This window comes from Pithys albifrons, chromosome 20 (genome assembly GCF_047495875.1).
Source record: "Pithys albifrons albifrons isolate INPA30051 chromosome 20, PitAlb_v1, whole genome shotgun sequence".
Taxonomy (NCBI): Eukaryota; Metazoa; Chordata; class Aves; order Passeriformes; family Thamnophilidae; genus Pithys; species Pithys albifrons.
Window position 1 is genome coordinate 9012405 of NC_092477.1, and position 19819 is coordinate 9032223.

A 19819-nucleotide genomic window follows, 5' to 3' on the forward strand; every position below is an offset into this window, starting at 1 on the left:
TTACCCAGAAAACAGAGATTTGGAGCAATTTTCTGAGGTCTGGCTGGCAGTTCTGCCAGTTCTAAATATACCCCAGTTTTCTGAGCTTGAACCCAGGCAAGGGAAGCTGGGCTGAGGATGGAAGCATTTCCCCAAGCTGCCAGTAGACTAGCAAGACATCTAAAAACCCTCATCAAATTAAGTGCTTAATTACAATTCAGACTTCGAGACTCTGGAAATTAGGATAATCTTCTGGGAAATTTAATAGTCTCCCACAAAAGAAATTGCAACACACAAGCCAAAAAAAGCACAGAGCTTGGAGGGTGTTATCCCATCAAATCATACCTTGCACCAGATTCTTCACCCTAATTCCCGAAGAATATGTGGTGAGATCCACAACTTAATTTCAGGTTGTTGAGCCTCTGGGAAAGATTAGGATCAACATAACCAGGAGGCTAAATCATGAACAGTAGTCCCATGTCAAAAGTTGAGAAATGTTTGTTGAGATGAGTTGATGGATCTTGTCACACTTGACTTCATGAAGGATGCGGAGGAAAAGCCACAGAGGGCACTGCTTGGAGAAGGTCTCAACACTGCCATGTGCACAGCCCCTGAAATTTGGCCAGCAAACCATGGCCACAGCCTTGCCAGCCCGCTCTGCTCCTCTAGGTGGCATGGTCTGTGCACACAACACCACCTGCATCTGCCCACATGGAGAGATGTCACCACCACACAGCATTACTGCCACTCTCACTACCTAATGGGATCTTTAAAAACAAGAACAACCCACTCACAGGGCTCACAGCTCCAGCAATCACTGAAAAGCCCACAGAAGTGTAGGGAGAAGTAGAGATCATCTGACCAAAGTTAAACCAGACCAGTGAATGGAAGGAGGGAAGAAGTTGTGCTCACTGTTCTCACCTCACAAGCAGCACATTCCACCACCACCCATCGTGAAGTCAGGACAGAAGAAATGTTTGTACAATGCTCCAAAAATGTAAAGCTCTAGATGAACAGTTAGCATTACACATTTTCCATTTTTGAGTCGTGATATTATTGCCTCAAGGAAAATGGAATCTTTTTCTCAAAATGAGTCAGAACATCCCATATTTCCTTTTGCTGCCACGCGCATGAGCCACGACCCCAGAACCACAGTCAGCAACAAGAGGAGCTCTGCTGCTTGTGTAAGATCATAGAATGGATTGGGTTGGAAAAGACCTCCGAGATCATCAAGTCCAACCCTTGGTCCAACTCCAGTCCCTTTACCAGATCATGGCACTCAGGGCCACGGCCAAGCTCAGGTTAAAAACCTCCAGGGATGGGGAATCCACCCCCTCTCTGGACAGCCCATTCCAATGCCTGAGCACTCTCTCTGCAAAGAATTTTTTCTGATATCCAACCCAAACCTCCCCTGGCAGAGCTTGAGCCCATCGTGCCCCCTTGTCCTATTGCTGAGTGCCTGGGAGAAGAGACCAACCCCCACCTGGCCAGAACTTCCCTTCAGGGAGTTCCAGACAGTGCTGAGGTCACCTCTGAGCCTCCTCTTCTCCAGGCTGAACACCCCCAGCTCCCTCAGCCTCTCCCCACAGCACTTGTGCTCCAGTCCCTTCTCCAGCCTCTTTGCTCTTCTCTGGCCAAGCTCCAGCCCCTCAAGATCTTTCCAGAACTGAGATGTGCATGGATGTTCCTCTGCTGTGACACACATTCCACTACCTGCTGGCACATCCCTTACATCTCAGGACAACCCTGCTGAGTCAAAACCTTGTGACAGAGGCAGGAGGCACTATAAGCAACCAGAAGACCTGCAGAGTAAGAGAAACAAAGGGCAGTGAGAGGTGACAAAGAAGAAATCATATCCTGGTAGCAAAGACAACAAGGAACAGTACAAACCAGAAAGCAATGCAAGCCCAGAGCTCAAATGTAGAACATGGGAAGTAACTGCACTTGGGCTGGAAGTATCTCAAAAGCTGAGCTGTGACACAGGTTCACTCATGTTGACAGGGCAGCTGGAGGGGAAATGACTGGACTTCATGTCCATTAATTCAAAGCAAACATTTTGGTGGAAAGCTAAGAAAATCTATATATCATTTCATCAGAAGTCAGCTCTGTGATTACAAACAGAGATAAACTATAACAAAAAAGTCCCTACTTGCTCCTTAGGAAGCTCAGGACAGGGAGGTGACTGCATTTCCAGGGTATGCCCTGCCTAATACAGGTCTTGGTAGAAACCCATTCTAAGCAGCAGGAGTGCTTGGGAATGCTCAAAGCCACTGATCCAGTGGAGATGCCAATTTACAGAAACAGAAACTGCCACACTAACTCAACACAGAATAAATCAATTAAATCTGTACCCTGGAGCAAGAGCCTGGGGAGTGTCCAGACAAGCCTTTACAAATATTAGCTAGCCTGAAGTTAAATACCTCTCTGTAAACTATCCTGCAGACTTTGATACTCCAAGAACCAGAATGTTTTTCCCAATACAAAATTCTGAGCAAATGAAAATACGAAAGCAGTTCTTGATAAAGCTCAACTAGACTTTGGTACTGATCATTTAAGCCTGTGCTGCTTCCTACTGATATTAAGGCTTTCACAAGACTTTTCTTATGGCTTACTCATAATGAACAGCTGCTCTGGCAACTGCTGGAGTCAGCAGGTACTTCCTGCCCTGAAAAACAGTCATCAATATATCTCAGTACAGAAAATCATACTCTCTTTATAACAATTCATGATAGGGTTGAGATATCAGCTGGCTCCATGCCACAGACACTCCCTTAAACAATGGTTACACCCTCCATACAGCTAAAACTGAAATAGCTGAAAAGGAAGACGTTTTATACAAGTTCCCAGGGTAAAACACATCTGAGAAGCACTGGTCTGGGACTGACATTGTTCTACTAAAAGAATAAATATCTGAGCCCAAATCATATTTCCTTCACCACCTTCCCAGACTGGCACAAGCAGAAAATCCCTCTGAGCTTTCCTTTTACACTTCTGGTGCTCTCCAGCGGCATGAAATTTTATAAAACTGTAAATAAATTAGAAGTACTGCAGATTATGATTTACCCTTTTGTTAACATCACTTGTAGTGCCAGGGAGTGTGCCAGCTCAGGAGAGGTCTGAAACTCTTTCAGTGTTGACTTTAAGCTGAATACAAATATTGAGTGATCTGCCTGCACACTGAGTCCTCAACCACAGTGGAGTGCAGCAATGCTGCTTACAATGCTGCCAGTGAGCCAGGGTGTCAAAACAAACATCATTGTATTAATTGCATCTGTTGATGAACCAGCCCGAGAACAGCCTTGTTTCAATCACAGGCTTTATAAGACAGCTCTGAAACGTTACTGTGAGTGTTGAGATGGATGAGTCAACAGACAAAACAGAAAAGCATTTGTAGGGAGAGTCTTGCTGGAGTAATTTGATAAGCTGCACAGATACACAAAATGATGGTCTCTATCGACACAGGTTGCTCATATAGTCCTTGACCTGGTTTTAGGTTTCAGTTTTGTTTTCTGCAGGCTTTCCAGTCAAAGGCAGGCAAACACACATGCAGTGTTACCTTTGCAAAGGTGAAAGATCAGCAAAGGTGTAACCACTCTGAGAACAGTTCAAAAAGTCATGTCAGACACTAATCCTTCTCACTGGAGGGGGTTTACAACGGCTCTCCTTGGTATTTTGGAAGCTTTCCTTGACCTTGTGGAGAGGAAGACCTTTCAAACAACCAGGTAAACAGAACACCAGGGGCTTGGTGTCGGAGCAATGCAGGAAGCACTGGCTGCACACCAGGGAGAGCCTCTCCTCCCGTTCTTACTTGGCTTAAATGATCCCTTCAGTGTCACCTGAGGTCAGCAGATTCAGGTTACTGAAAGAATGACATTTTAAACCCAACCCCTCTCTCATCCAAACCACCTGCAATTCATCTTTTAAGGCCGAGATTATTCATCCCAGGGGAATTATCCACTAAGCAGTTTTTATCTCCCAACTGGGTCCTCATGCTTGCAGCTGGTCAAGAGCTCAATCTGGCAAAGGTTTTGGTTCCTTCCACTCTCAGAACAACCCCCACAGGACAGACTCTAAAATAATCTGATGGCAGCTTCATGGGCTAAGGAAACTGGCATGGATTTACCAGCCAACACATCATGTGCCAAGGTAGAGAGAGAGGCACAAAGTGAGGCTCCAAGTTATGAGTCACTTTTCCTTGGGCTGGGCCTTAGTTCTTTACACCTTCAGGCACAGGGAAGTGCTGTGGGAGGTTCTGCACCCCCAGGATTTTCTGAAGCAGGATAAAAAGTAAGCAAAACCAGACTGCACAACAGGAAAAGGAGGCAAGGACTGCAGTGTGTCCCCCAAAATAGCAGAGGTCAGCACAGCCCTTTGGCTCCCCAGCACAGTCCCTCACCAGCCCAGCTGCTATTCCTTTCAGTATTTGTCACAGTCAAGTGTGAAACTCTAGAGCACCATGTGGTCAGGTGAGTCAGATCCCTGCGTTCTGCTTCTCCCCTCCTTATTATAGTTCATCCTTTTGCTGCAGCTCTGCCCTGTGACACCAAAGCATTTCATAACCACTGCTCAAGCCTGTGAGAGCAGGTCCTCCAACCCCTTCCACTCACTGCCTGTGCCATCTACCAGAATAAAATTCATGTCCATCTCCACCTCCCAGAGCGACATCCCTGTCCTGTAGGGCCTTCAAAATGAGATGTGCCCTTCACCTGCAATTATCATGCAAAAAAACCCCCAAAAATCCAGGCAGATGAGCTGCCTCCTGCATCTCACCCAGAGGCCGAGGCAATTACTGCAAAACTTGCAGTTTGCATCAGTAAATGCAGCACCATAATAATTTGGTTTATCTAATTCTCAATTTTGAGAGCTATGTTAAAACAAAATCAAACCAGACTCACCTGGATTTCTCTCCTGGCAAATGAATGGTTGAACTGGCCAAAAATCATATTTTACCAACTGCAAAGGAGAAATTCTGGAGATTCTTCAGCTGGTACGAATCAGGACAAAGGGCATTTTACAGCTGTGCAAGGGAGATGTTTTTAATTCCCTCAGTTCATTTAATATTATCTAAACATCATAGCTTAAAATAATCCTGACAGACAAAGCAGGCCAGACCTTCCTATCCAATACAGCACAACATGCACTGTATGAAAAGTGTTCTCTACTCTCTCCTTGGGTGAAATGGCAGAGCTGGAGGAAAAGAAACCATTTGCAGTAAAAATCTCTACCCAGACCCATTTGTTTTACTCTGAAAGTATTGACAGATGAGTAATGAAAAACTTTGCTGCAGACACAGGCTGTTCTTCAAGGCAGCATCAGTTAATAAACCACAGCCACAGCTGCAAAAATATTAAGGAATTTAACTAAGTGATTCCTTCAAGGGCACAGGATTGCAGGAGAAGCCAGTTTTTGTCTTTTGTTATCATCTGAAAAGTTAAGATCATAGTTTGCAGCACCAACACAAACCACTGTTACTGTTTTGGATATAAAAGCTTTGAATAACAATGTCATTAAATGTATACAACTGAGTACTAATATTTCTAGCATGATTTTTTCCATTATGATAATATTTGAAACTTAGTATACTGTGTTGCCAAAGCTTTTAGATGTGAATTATCTCATCCCAGAAGAATTAAATGATAAAACCAAATAACACTACTAATATAATTCACAGCCTGTTAGCTCTGAGCATCACCAAGGATGGGAGAGAACTTCAAGATCACCTGGTCCAACCACTGACCCACCATAATCAGGCCTAAATCACGTCCCCAAGTGCCACATCCAGACTCCTCTTGAAACCTCCACAGACAGCGACTCCACCACCTCCCTGGGCAACTTCTTCCAATGCCTGACCACTCTCAGTGAAAAATCTGAGTCTTCTCATAGGACAAATCACTCCTATGGTGACATGGCTGAGATTGATGGTTTGAATGAGTTATCAGCTTTGGATGCCAGATATGGATCGGGACCTGCATCAACAGCCAAGCCAACTGGGACTGATTTCAGCATCAGTTATGGCTCCAGCTGATGGAATATTTTTCATATACTTCCATTGGAGCTCCAACAGAACAATGGATGACCAATGGCTCTAACCTTTGATACTAATATTTATACCAGTCCTAAGTACTTACAGAACTTGAGAAGTCTCAAAACAATGACATAAGCAAACAACAACAACCTTCTGGCATCGTTTTTGTTGTTGCTAACACTCTTACACACCTTGTTGCCAGAGACTCTCACCCTCATGTGCTTCCCTCATTTCCCCTTCTCTACCATGCTGACTTCAGCCAGAACAACACAGGTAAAAATACACATTTGGGTGGTAACTCTGAACACAGATAATTGTGGTCAACTGCCAGAGAAGTGTTTTTTTCCTTACATGCACAGTAAGAAGCCACAATGATCCCAAGAATCCCAGGCAAGACATGGGTTACAGCAATGCCTGGTCAAAAGAGGGTTTGGATCCCTTGGAGCTCGGCACTTGCCAGGCTTCCAGCCAGATGGAAGCACAGAGAGGTTCTCCTGTGTGTCACCTGCAGTACACCTGATGTCCCCAGGGAGCCCCAGGAGTGTTACTGTGAAAGGGACATCTCACATTTGAGGGCTAATGAACCAAGTTAATGAATTCAGGATAAAATCTAAGAGTGAGAGCTGCCAGTGCATATTTAAGGAATTTATCCAAGTGCTCTCACCGAAAACAGACAGGAACAAAACTGTCTTTGTTTAAAGACTACCTGGAAATAGGCACAGACAGTAACAGGAACCAAATTCTCTCTTGGCCTGGCTTAAGAGTTTGTTTGCCTTGTCATTTTTACCAGGCATTTAGCAGAAACCCACCCTTCACAGTCCCTGACTGGCTCCTCTGAACTGGCCCCAGAAGAGACACAGAGTTTTTTTTCAGAGGATTCAAGTCAGCTTTGCCAAACAGAGTAGGGGACAGCTACATTTTCCCTTTAGCCCAAATTAAGGCAGTGTTTGCAGCCCCTCTGATTTTCTCATTCTTCTTCAGAAAGAGTGCAGGTATTTAAGGAAATTTTAATATCCATTCCTCTGCAAAGTTTGACTGAAACTCGTCAGTAAGTCCAAGAGTTACAACAGATGGATAAGTTATCACTTCTGCTTTATTAAAGGACGCTACAGATTAAATAGGAGCAGTACAAAGAGCAAGCTCATCTCTGAGGGATGCACCGAGTTACACCTCAGAACTCAGTGGTTCTTCTTTAAAGGGATATTGTCCACCTGAGTATCACAGAATTGGCCATAGCTGAGAGCGCCAGCTCATGGGAAACAATGTATTTTAAATACCATTCCTTAAATTCACTGGATCATTTTAACAGGGTGGTTCTACAGCATTCTGAAGCATTTCCCCTGTAAGCAACAACAGAGCAGGGGACAGAAATGCCACCGTTTCCAGTGACAAAAGAACCAGCAAAACTAAGCTGAAAGCAGAGAAACTCTCCACCTCAGTGTCTGTCAGTTCTGTTCTAGGTATTGCTCATAAAGATACACAGTTACAGGTTTTTTAAAGCCATGTGACTGTTCAATGCACGATGGTTTTGGGTACTGAAAATTTCTCCCCCATAGTCCTGGAGAAGTAACTCCAAGAGTAGAAGTTAAACTCAACCCCTGCACTGCTTGTGCCATGCTCTGTCAAAAAATCTGGCCTCAGCCTTAACATCTGATTTCGTGTGACCTTTGCAAGGCTATTTATACAGACAAACCTCCTGCTGCATAAACCAATGCTCTACATTTTCTGCAAATCCCTGTAAATTCATAGATAAGCTCCAACTTAACCTGCTGGCAGACCTCCCTTGCTCCTCAGACTTATTGCTCTTGTATATAATTCAGTTTAAAGCTTCTCCTAGCAAGAAAAGCAGAAAATATACACTTAAAAATGAAGATGGATAGAATATAACCAAAGAGGGATGCTTGGTTTTCTTGTGTATGAAAGGTGCAGGACACAGCACTCCCAACAGGGAAATGCAAGGCCACACTGTTAAGCAAAAAGCAGAAGGGAACTACTCACAATTTAATACTCAGATTGATCAAGTTAATGTAGTTAGAACAAACTGAAAGAATGTAACACCCACAGAAAGCTGTTTTAAACAGCACTGTCCTGCTAACCAAAGCAGATGGATTCACTGAATGCTGCTCTCCAGAATTGATTGGAATGTACTACACAACCAGAACTCAACTATTGATCACCCTGGATGCCCTTTATTATGTGGTTTGCAAAGGAAACTTTCTAAATATGGAATGAATTCCTGAGGCTGTTTTACCACCTCTTGGGCAGTAGGGACACAAACCCACCACAAGGTAAGGGGTAAAACAGTCCCTGCTGTACACTGGGAACACACTCCCATTTTAATTATTTTCAAGACTCCCTGCAAACTACATTGAACAGATACAGAACTACATAGCCAGTCTCTTAATAAAATTCTATCAAGGTTTAATCAACCAACCAAGCTGCAGATCTGCTTAGTCCAACTCTACCAGCCATGAGTAACTGTTCTTTGATTTTAGCCTCTACTGACTTTTCCCTTTCTTTTCAGAAAGCCTAAGAAGGAAAATTCTCATCTATTTTCTTTCAATACCCAAGATTGTTTTACATGTGAGGGATGAAATTAAAGATCTTGCTTAGAATATAAATGGGACTGGTTCAGTGAATATGTTCAGTACTCAACAAAGGGCATCCCCCCATGAAGCCTTGAGAGAGAAAGAACAAGAGCATGAGAGTGCAGCTTTAACCTTCCTCCCTGGGCAGAATAATCAATTGGGAGTTCACTGGAGGCACTGATGGCCACACCAAGATGTCAAGTTACATCCCAAAATGCACAGGATTTTCATGGCACCGAAAAAGCTGCACCCAATGAAGCAGAGACCAACACTCAGTAAAGTAAGAAAATGCAAAATCTGAGCTTGCTTAATTCAAAGAGCCTCAGCCCTATAATTATGAAATCTCTTCTTCAGTGCACCCCTGCTCAACTGACCACCTAACTGGTATGAGAACCAAAAAAATGAAAAGAACATGAAAACAAAATGCTGGGCTTAGAATACAGCTCTTGTCAATTCTCAAATATTTACTTTCCTAAATATGACAAAAGGGAAAGCAAGTGTAGGGGAACCAATTCTCCCAAATACTGTGAATATCATCTCCCACAACACCAAGTGAACATTCTGATACAGACCCTCTTTTTCTTGTTCCTATTCCCTTCTCCCTTGGTCTCAACAGGAAAGCATTATTCTACAAACTCCACAGAAGGTAAGCTCTGGTAGCAACGAAAACAGCAAACAGATTTAACATGAAGAGACTGTTTCAAAGCTGAAGAGCTTGCTCTGAAACAGGCAACCCAAATAAAACCAGATCAATAATCTGATCCATCACAGAACACGTGGGGACACCATTTGTCTCTCTGAGATGAACCTGTCTGCTCTGTCAGTGCTCTGTCACACACCATAGGAAGAGATCAGAGATGTATTTTTAAGAGTGGATGCTGCAGGTCAGGGAATAGAGCTGTGATCTGTCAGGCTGCAGTAACACGAACAGCACAACTGCACAACATTCCTCTGGCAGCACGTCCCAACCTGCAGGATTCCTGCAGCTTTTCCGGATTGCTGAAATCCATCTCCTGTCTCTGTGCTTTGGAACAGACTCCTGTGAAAGCCACTGGGAACGTCCTCCTTGCCCATTTCCCCCCCTGCTCTCCTCGCACGCGACTCACCCACTGCTCCCTCCTCTCCTGTTCTCACTGGGTTGGGCATCCTCTCACTTCTCTTCTGGTCTTTCCAGTCATTCCATCAACACAGCCTGAGACTGGCTCAGTTGGTTAAAACTTGGTTGCAGTAATGCCAAGGTCATGGGTTCAATCCCCTGTGTGGGCCATTGACTTGAGAGTTGGACTCGATGATCCTTGTGGGTCCCTTCCAGCTCAGAATAGTCTGGGATTTTGTGATCTCCATTTGTGATGTCCCTTTTTCCCCCCTCTCTGGCCACCTTTTTAAACACCTTGGAGTTCCGGGGCTGCAAATTCAAACTTGCAGAGGAGATTAAATCTGGTTTTCTTTCAACCTGCTCTCCCTTTTCCTTTAATCCCTAGTAAAGCCCCGAGAACAACACGCTGTTCTCCATTACCACTCCTGCATCCTGTTGTGTTCTAAAGTATCTCTCAACTGAGGACCAAACTTAGGTTATCCAGACAAAACTGCCACATGATGAAGCCAATATCCTTGCAGTAGCTTTGTGATTTTAATATTCCTTTCATTCTGCTTCATGACACTGCCTGAATCCCATATTTTGCTAATAAAGCAAAAAGATGTAACACCAAAGCAGAATTTCCCAAATATTCAGGCACGCACAGCACAATAAATTTTCAATTGTTTTCAGAGACAAAAAGCTTCTGTCACAAATCAGAGAAGCTGGAGGATCCCTCTCCATGCACAGGACTCCTCTTCAAATAATGTGAAGTCTCTACAGGCAGAATACAAGCTGGAAGGATTCATTTCATGGAGAGGATCCCTCTCCATGCACAGGACTCTTCTTCAAATAATGTGAAGTCTCTACAGGCAGAATACAAGCTGGAAAGATTCATTTCATGCTCAGCAACGTTACACAGAGGTCAACAGCTCTGCAAACCAGCAAAGGACCCCAAATCTCTCGTTTCAGCAGAAAAATGTTGGGATGATATGCCTTGGAAAACAGGACAAGTTATATCTACTACATGTATCCAAACTATGCAAAAAAAGATGGGTGTGGTGAGGAGGGGGAGAGGGGAAGGAGGCTATTAAATCATCTTACCTGTAGTTCTGACATGTAATTTGTTATTTTTAATATATGACATAGTTTGTGGAGTTTTATCTGGCACAAAGACAGGAGATGCTCTTGATCATTTTGCCTCTGCCCAGGTATATGGACCTTCCAAACCTGGTGCTGCAGTAACAAACAATTCCAGCCTTCACCTCCCAACTGAGCCCTACCTGTAATACACATAATGACTGATTGAATTAAATCTGATTAGCCATAAATGCCTCCACCAAGGAAGGTATAACACCCCTCCAGCTTCTCTGAAATAAAGTCTGGAAAGTTAACTCTTCACATTCCTCCACCTGCAGCTCAGATGCTGTAAGATTCTGAACTAAATGCTCTCCTTCCAAAGGATTTGTAAGTCAAGAGCAAAGCTCATCCTGCCAATTCTACCCACAGGATTTTGACTCTGGAAGAAATAAGGTCTTAATGTATCTTTTTTTTATATACACCACCATTTTATATGCAGCATCAGAGTCTGTCTGCACCTACAACAGAGTCACCAGAACCAGCTGAAGTACCAACTGCAGTTCAAAACTTCCAGAAAAATGAATAAAGCCCCAAGGAAACCTGAAAAGGGAGTTACAGTTTGACTCCTTTCCTTAGAAACAAACACTCTGGTTTCTTCCACTCAGGCAATACAAAGCCATGCTGGCAGCCTATGGATCCCTTACAGACAGGAAATGTTTGCTGCAGGTGATCAACAGCCCTAAAAGAGGGATATTTGTGTCACAATCTTGGCTTGACAGTGAACTTGCACTCCTCCCTGCTCACCAGGAGGTTACCAAGAGGCAGTAAGAGTTACCACCACATAAAAATCACACCAAGAGATATATTTAGTCGTTGTGGTTCAAGGAAAACGATTGCTTGCACTGAAAATAAATTTAGCAATTGTTTCCAGTTTCTGCTTTTTCACTGACTAAGGCACAACCCAGCTGCTTCACATTCCTGTAGCCTTCAGCTGTCTCTTTTCCTCTCCAGTCCTTGCCCACTTCCCTCTTACAACTGCTCTGACCATCCCAGTCCTGCAGCAGTTATCCCACAGCCTACACTTTGAGGAACATCAGTGCACCACAACACCTGTCAGGCCTAGGATGGCTCATAAAAGATGCCAAATTCTGCTCTCTGTGCCATTTTTGTAGGGAAAAAAACCCCTAAGCAATGATCATCTTGTACCTGTATTTTGCCATTACACAAAACTAGGTTAAATTGATGATGCTGTTTGAACAAGTTACAACAAAACACACGTGGGATGTCACTTTGGGAGGAAAAAGAGGTGGTGAAAGGTAAGGAATTCTTCCTGAGTAAGGAAGAATTGGAACTGAATTGTCTTTAGGGTTGTGAGGTGAGCCTTTAGAAGGGTTTAATTCTCAGATTACAAGACAAGAAATTAAGTATTTTTTTACTTTGTTTGAGCAGCACTTAAACTGGTCAACTGCAAAACTGAAAGCCCTCAGTTACATCGAGGAACACAGTGCAGGTGAACACACACAGAGCTCTGCCTGGAAACTCACCTGAGCGTGGCAGACAGAGAGGAACTGCAGAAAACTGTACAGGTGTAACAACTGTGCAGGCTGATTTCCACAGAATGATCCAAGAGACAATGACAGTTCAAAATGTAACCCACACAGAAACAAGATCCCTGGGAAACTTCATGTTAATACAAAAATATTTGCAGACACACAATTCAGTCACATAAACTGGAGGACTCTGGATAAGCATTAAGTTCCTATAAAGATGGGAATGATCTGACCTCCTGAATTGTGTCTGCTATTTTTGCCACTTTCCTTAAGAAAAGAGTTCTCCTGGGACTGCCCGTGATGTTCATCCTACCAATACTAAAGGATGAGAATTTGAGATAAATTTGCTTATCAGGCAAGTGTTTATGAGTAAAAGGTGAAGCCAATAGCATTTCTGGTCTGCTGGGAATAAAAACATCCAGTTGAGCCCTGAGCAGAATAGAGGTGACTGTCTGCACTCCAGGTAGCCAAGACTCAAACCAGTTATTTCAGACAACCTTTAGCAGCTGCTGGAAAAGCAAGTTTAGAAGGGATAGGAAAACATAAGGGATATGAAGTGACAAGATCAAGACTGAAACATCCAAGTAGAATAAACCTTCAAAGTATGGAACTGGTATCTTCTTTGGTTTTAATAAAGGGCATTTTTGAATGGACTTGCTTCATGAAGAGCTTTAGGTTCAGACCTGATGATGTCCAACTGCTCCCTTATCCTCCCTGAATGATGCAGAATAGTTCAATTCCCTGGAGCACGTAATCCATCAGGTAAATAAATACAGGAATTCATGCATTGCCATGGTAACAGGAAACCCCAGCAGAATCTGTGACCTTCTCTGCTCTTTCTTGGCATCTCTATTTTGGATTTCACATCAAAAGGGTGAGAGCAAATATTTTCTGCAAGTGAAGACAAAAAGTCACAGTTCCAGAGTGAAGAAAAGCCAACAGCCATTCCTTCTCTTCAAGTCAACAGGGGTTCTGCTTTGGAAAAGTGTTTAGAAGTCTCCTGGCTGGAGCTTAACAAAACAGGGGCTCTAACACTTGTTAAACCAAAACACACCGTTTTATTCTGTGTTACCAGATGGCTGCCCTTCACTCCAAAGCAGAGCTCTGAATTGCTCTACAGTGACTCTTCTGTTGATTAAACAGCAGCACTGAGAGGCTCCAGAGGGAGCCTTGTCTGCCCTTTCTTCATGGACAGGATGGGAGCTGCTCTCTCTAATCATTTATTATGGTTTTTATTGAGTGCCAACAAGGTGTTTCAGTTCAGGACCCAGGGAGCAGATGGATGCAGGATCTCTGGGGGTCTAACCCTGTAAGGATAACACATTTCTCCCAGCAGCCTGTCTAGATGGACACACCAGCCAAACCAAAGCCAAGCCCACTCCAAAGTTTGTCACCACGGCTTCTGATCAGGCAGGAGCCTATTTTATTTACAGCATAATGTGTTATGCATGAATTTCTGTTCCCACAAGAAAAACAAATTCCAATGTACACAAATACACAGACCTCAGACCTCACAGCAGTTGCTTCACGATTCCACATCCTTTGTTCTGCTACTGTACACGTTTTGACAAACAGCACCCCAGAATGACTGTGGTATTACAGCCTGTGTTTACTGGGTGACGTTGTTAACCAAATTGTTTGTGTCAATCAGAAGTTCAAACACTCAGAAGCAGCAATGGAGAGGCTCCTGCACAGGAACAGCTGGTTTCCAGCCCTCCCTCCCTGCCTCTTCTCCTCCCATTTATATTGGGAGTGGAGTTCTTGTAACATCCTTCTTAAAGGAATGAAAGTACAAGCAGTTGAAAGAGGACACATTCCCAGATTTACAGTTTCTCTTGTTCAGCAAATCATCACTCCAACAAACACCCACTACAAGGAATGCCTCCACATCAAGGCTTCACCCACTGCATTTTCCAACTCTACGCTCCCAGCACTGACATGGAGATGGATCCTGCATGATCCTTGAGCTCTCCAGTGGGAGCTCAGTGTGTCTGACCTCTAGGTTGTGCAGCATATGAATTTTATATGGTATTTTATTGCTGTTACATGGTATTTTATATGGTATTTTTGGCCTTTCTCTTCTATTGTTTATGGAACCACTCTGCGTTTGTGTGTGTGTCTACAGAGCCATCTTCCTGTGCTTGAACTCTCCACTCTGCCTCCCCAGTGTGGAGTTCTATTTACTATTCTCACAGGGTTATTTACTGCACATGAATAAACAAAATGTGATCACTTATTTACATGTCTGTAATTACTGTCTGCAGTTACTACATCCCAAGCCAAACTCACCTCTAGCATAAACAAGTGGCAATTACTCCAGAGAGCTGGCCCCAGGTCTGTGTACTCTGCTAACACCTTCCTTACTCAGTGGAGTAACATGCAGGGATATTACAGCGAGCATGGAAAAGCACAGCCAGAATCCCAGAGCAAAAACCCACAGAGCAAAGCGCTCCATCAGGGATCGTGCACCAGATTAACCTGTGATATTTCGGGACCAACATTTGTCCCGTGATTCGATGCACACTTGTCAGACAGTAACTCAGCGGGAAGAGCTGGAAACATGCCTGTGTTCCCCAGGGCAAAGCGGCTGCCAGGGAGCAGCTCATCCCCCGGGGCCGCTCCAGAACCCGCATCCCTGGAGAGCACATTGGGCACAGGCGGAGCAGCTCAGGAGCCAGAGCAAAGCGGGTGGAGTGATCAGAACCAGAGCACGCTGAGCCGATTCCTCTCCTTTGAAACCATCTTTCCTCCAGCCGTGGCTGCTGTCCTGGAAAGCCTGAAGGCTGCGCTTCCCACATCCCGACTTTGCTGCCCTGCCTTCCCCAAAGGCAACTGCCTAGCTATTCCTTACAATAAAAATACAAAACAGCATTGATTTTTCTCTGCTAATTAAACGCAACATAATTAAACCACGTAACTTCACTGCTTGATTTGTACAACACTAATTGAATCTTTTTAAACTTACTACTCCCACTACGGAGGAAAACATGGGCATTCAAACCATCTAAAGTGACAACTGAGAACCGAGCACGACTCCAGAAGCACAGAGAGACAATACGATCCGTGCTGGAGCGTTTCCCTGTGAGAGTAGGAGGGATCAGCCTCTCGTGGCTCTCACAGGCACCCCAAACACAGGGGAGAGCTTTGCAAGGGAGAGGAAAAAATGAACAAGTCCCCTCTGACATTTGTCTACGGACCCGTCTTTTCTTATCCTGCACAAACACCAGGAGAGGAAAGTTGGGAGAAGTTGCCATCAATCACGGCGTGTAGGCCCCAAAGCGCTGCACTGCGCTGATGCTCGGCTGCACGGGCAGGACGGCAGCGGTGCGGGAACGTAAGGATTAAAATAAAATAATCAGGGAAAAATAGAGCAAACAGGAGGAAAAAAGGAAAACGCGGAGCAGACACAAAGCCTGACCGGGCAGCGCCAGCAGCAGCCCCGGGGACACGGGCAGAGCATCCCCCGCGCTCCCCATCCCGGCCCGGCCCGGGCCGCGCTCGCCGCCCGCCCCGACAGCACCGGGGGGAACCCCGCGGGGATGGGGGCCCTGCCCGGCTCCCGCAGCCCCGCCGGGCCGCGCCAGGCCCGCGGCATCCCGCGCAGCCCCGGCAGCTCCCGCAGCCCCGCGGGGACGGACGGCGAGCGCGGCCGCCCCGGCCGGTTCTCCCCGCGCTGCTCCGCCGCGCCCGCGGGGCCTCTCCCCGGCGCCTCCTCACCTGCTTTCTCGATCTTGCCGGACATGTCGGAGCCGGCGCTCGGCCGCTGAGGCCCGGCGGCACACCCCCCGGCGGCTCCCGCGGCTGCCGGGCGCGGTGCGGAGCGGTGCGGGGCTCCGGCGGAGCAGCAGCTCCAAACGCCCGCCCCCCGCCCGCTCCGCGGGGCCGCGACGGGAAGGGGCGGGCAGGGGCTCCGCGCACGCACCGCCCGCAGCGCCGCCCCGCCCGCAGCGCCGCCCCGCGGCCAACGAGAGAACTGCAGGGGCGGCGCCGCCGCGCGGCCCGGAATAATCCCGGGGTGTCAGAGCAGGGAAGGGGCTGGAGCGGGGGAGAAAGGGCACAGCGTTAATGTTTGGGTTGGATGTTGGGAAGAATTTATTTACGGAGAGGGAAATCAGGATGAGGTGAGCTCATCACTGTCTAGAACTACCTGAAGGGAAGTTCTAGCCAGGTGGGGGTTGGTCTCTTCTCCCAGGCACTCAGCAATAGGACAAGGGGGCACGATGGGCTCAAGCTCTGCCAGGGGAAACTGAAGTTGGAGAGCAGAAAAAAATCCTTTGCAGAGAGAGTCCTCAGGCATTGGAATGGGCTGCCCAGAGAGGGGGTGGATTCCCCATCCCTGGAGGTTTTTAAACTGAGCTTGGCTGTGGCACTGAGTGCCATGATCTGGTAAAGGGACTGGAGTTGGACCAAGGGTTGGACTTGATGATCTCGAAGGTCTTTCCCAACCCAATCCATTCTGTGATTCTATGAATTGGAATAGGCTGCCCAGGGAGGTGATTGATTTTAAGCTGTTTGGGTTAGATATTGGGAAGAATTTTTTTATGGCTAGAGAAAAATCAGGAATTGGAATAGGCTGCCCAGGGAGGTGGTTGGTTGGTGTCCCGGGAGGTTTTCAAGGAGAGACTGGATGTGGCACTTAGTGCCATGGTTGGACCAAAGGTTGGACTGGATGATCTTGCAGGTCTTTTCTAATTCAGTTCATTCTATGATTCTATTCACCTAGCTGGGAACATAGGGAATAGTTTGCCATGTGTGTTCTTGACTTAAACAATTTATTGAATTTGATTCTTAGCAGAAAAGATCTTTATTGACTAAGTTCTGTGAAGTGTATGACTTTTGTAAATTAATTTCTTCTAGGTGCACTACTTCAGTATTCTTTGATTAGCTCAAGGTGTTGATCTTCATTTTGCATTAAACTAATTTAGCAAAAAAAATCAACTAAAATGATTAAAATGCAACTCTCTACAAGGGTCAGAGCCTACTAAATTCCTAAATTATCTGAGACAAAGGCATATTTCTCTCTCCTAACCCCAGCCCTAACCCATTCCCTGCCCAGTCAGGGTGGTCCCAGAGCACAAAGCACAGGATTACATCCAGACAGGTCTGGGATATCTCCAGTGGTGGAGACTCCACACCCTCTCTGGGCAATCTATTCCTGTTTACGGTCACTGCACAGGGAAGTTCTTCATTGTGTGCAGGTGGAGCTTCCTGAGCAGATCCTTGGCACTCCCATTTAAATATTTATACACAGTAATGAGGTCCCCTCTCAGTTGCCTCTTCTCAAGGCTGAACAGCCTCAGCTCCCTCAGCCTTTCTCATGTGCCAGATGCTCCAGTCCCTCAGTCATCCTCATTGCTGGACCTGCTCCAGTAGCTCCACATCTCTCTTGTCCTGGGGAGTCCAGAACAGGGCACATTGCAGGGTTTGGGCTGGAGCAGAGCTTTGGAGCCCCTGGCAGTGTGTGGGACACTCAGCACCATGGAGCTGCTGTGACCTCAACTCTGCACCCCAAGGCAACACTGAGGGGATGGGAGACACCCCTGGGTGTCCTGGTCAGTTCTCCCCCCAAAACACAACCTTCTGGATGAGGGACTGGGTTTGGCCTCTTCTCCCAGGCAACAGGACAAGGGAAAATGGGCTCAAGTTGTGCCAAAGGAGGTTCAGGTTGGATATAAGGAAAAATTTCTTCATAGAAAGAGTGGTTAAGCATTGGAACAGGCTTCCCAGGGAAGTGGAGTCACCATCCCTGGAAGTTCAAAAAATGAGTAGATTTGGCACTATGTTTAGTGAGCACAGTGGCACTTGGTCAAAGGTTGGACTTGATGATCTCGGAGGTATTTTCCAGCTTTAATGATTCCATGATTTTATGAAAAGGGAGCAAAGGTGGGATTTGCACAAATCTAACATGTTTTTTGACTCCCAACTGGACACTGATGCTGATGCCACAGAGCATTCTCACAGCCTCTGTGGACACCCCAAATACACACTCAGGCCATCCATGGCCAGGGTAACCCCCAGGTTGCCCAGCAGAGCTGTTGGAAGCCCCGTGGCAGCCTCAGACAAGCCCTGTGCTCCCACTCCCATTCTTGGCAGCTCCATGTTTGCCATCCTGGCCAACACAGTTGCTTTAATTTGAGCCCAGGGAGCAGTGGCAGCTCCCTGGGGACAAGCAGGTTCACTGCAGAAGGAATGGAAAGCAGAGCCAGTGGGGATGGCCTTAGGAAACAATAAAAGAATTATTGGCCCTATTTGAAAATTAACTCATTTCTACAACTTAATTAGGGACAAATATCACAGCAGTACCGTGACTGGCAGGTGGCATCCTGTGTCAGAGGCCAATAAATCCTTGAAGCCTGGTGAGCTGTCTCAGGCTGTTTATTTCCCTTATGAAATAAATCATTCACGAGGTTGCTATTTTTGTCAGCTTTATACACAAATTTTAAAGTAACTTCATCAGACTCTTTAAACATCTCACCCCCAGGGCTGGGCACAAGCTACAGGAGGAAATGCCTAAAAGGCAGAGTATACATTTTTCTCTCATTAATTTCTTTCATTGAGAGGCTTGTGGAGAGTTCCTGAGTGCATTTACTTAATAAATCAAACAGAAAAGGATTTAGGTGGAGGTTCTTCTCTCGCTCACACAGATGTAAATGGTGGCTGCTGTAGCCACGCTGAGCTGTGCTGACTCACTCTATGAGGGAGCGATAGGAAGGAGGAGCTGCAGAGGGTGATGCTGATGAGAGCAGCCCCACTGCCAGTGCACAGCACACACAGGAAGCAGACAGATGAAGTAAGAAGCTGCTATTCTTACACCCTCTGCTTTCAGACTTGGGCAAGGAAGGAGGAGCGTGTGTGTAAGAACGTGAGATATGAGCAGAGCAGCAACTAAATTGGAAGGTCTTTTCGTAGTCTCTGATATAAAAAGCCCCGTTTTGCCCATGGTGTGTTGCCTTCCGGGGGTTGCTGGGGTTTCTCTTGTATTTTCTGCATTAAGATGTAGCTCATGCGTGGAAAACCTGATGCTTCTAAATATTCCACGGAGTCAGCTGGGGAAAAATGCCCCAAAGCTGAGTGTGTTGTTGTGGAGAGAGACACGGCCAGGAGAGCAGGAGGAGAGCTGTGAGCAGAGATGTGACTTTCTGTGCTGTTATAGAGTGGTTTGAGGTCCCCTGGGGATGGTTCTTGCTGCACACTGCAGAAGGAGGAAAGGTTACCTGCAGCTGGTTACCTGCAAGAGGTACAAGAAACACCCTGCAAAGAGGCAATTTTTCAAGAGTCGATGCTACATCAGGAAGAAGAGAAGGATATGTTGGGTACCTGCTTTGTTATGAGATGAGAGCACAGTGCCAAAGTTCACCTTGCAGCAAGAGGCACACAAGGTGTGTGTGAGGGCAACAACCAGAGCCTCCTTCCCCAAACACTGGGAGAAATTCCCTGGCTGCAGGTCCACAGCAGCACTCCAGATGGTTGGTCCCTACATGCAAACCCCTCTGATGGATTCAGCCTCGGCTGACAGCACCTG

At 46.0% G+C, this 19819-nt stretch overlaps 1 protein-coding gene across 6 annotated transcripts in view; it reads right to left on the reverse strand.

Moving 5' to 3' along the window:
• Nucleotides 1-16170, reverse strand: part of RAPGEF1 (Rap guanine nucleotide exchange factor 1) — an 86402-nt gene extending 70232 nt beyond the window's left edge. For all 6 annotated transcript variants that reach the window (XM_071574267.1, XM_071574266.1, XM_071574265.1 and 3 more), the window contains exon 1: nucleotides 16015-16170. In XM_071574267.1, the coding sequence (XP_071430368.1) occupies nucleotides 16015-16039 (25 nt within the window). In that variant the 5' untranslated portion in view covers nucleotides 16040-16170. The remainder of the gene's footprint in view (nucleotides 1-16014) is intronic.
• Nucleotides 16171-19819: the final 3649 nt, after the last annotated feature.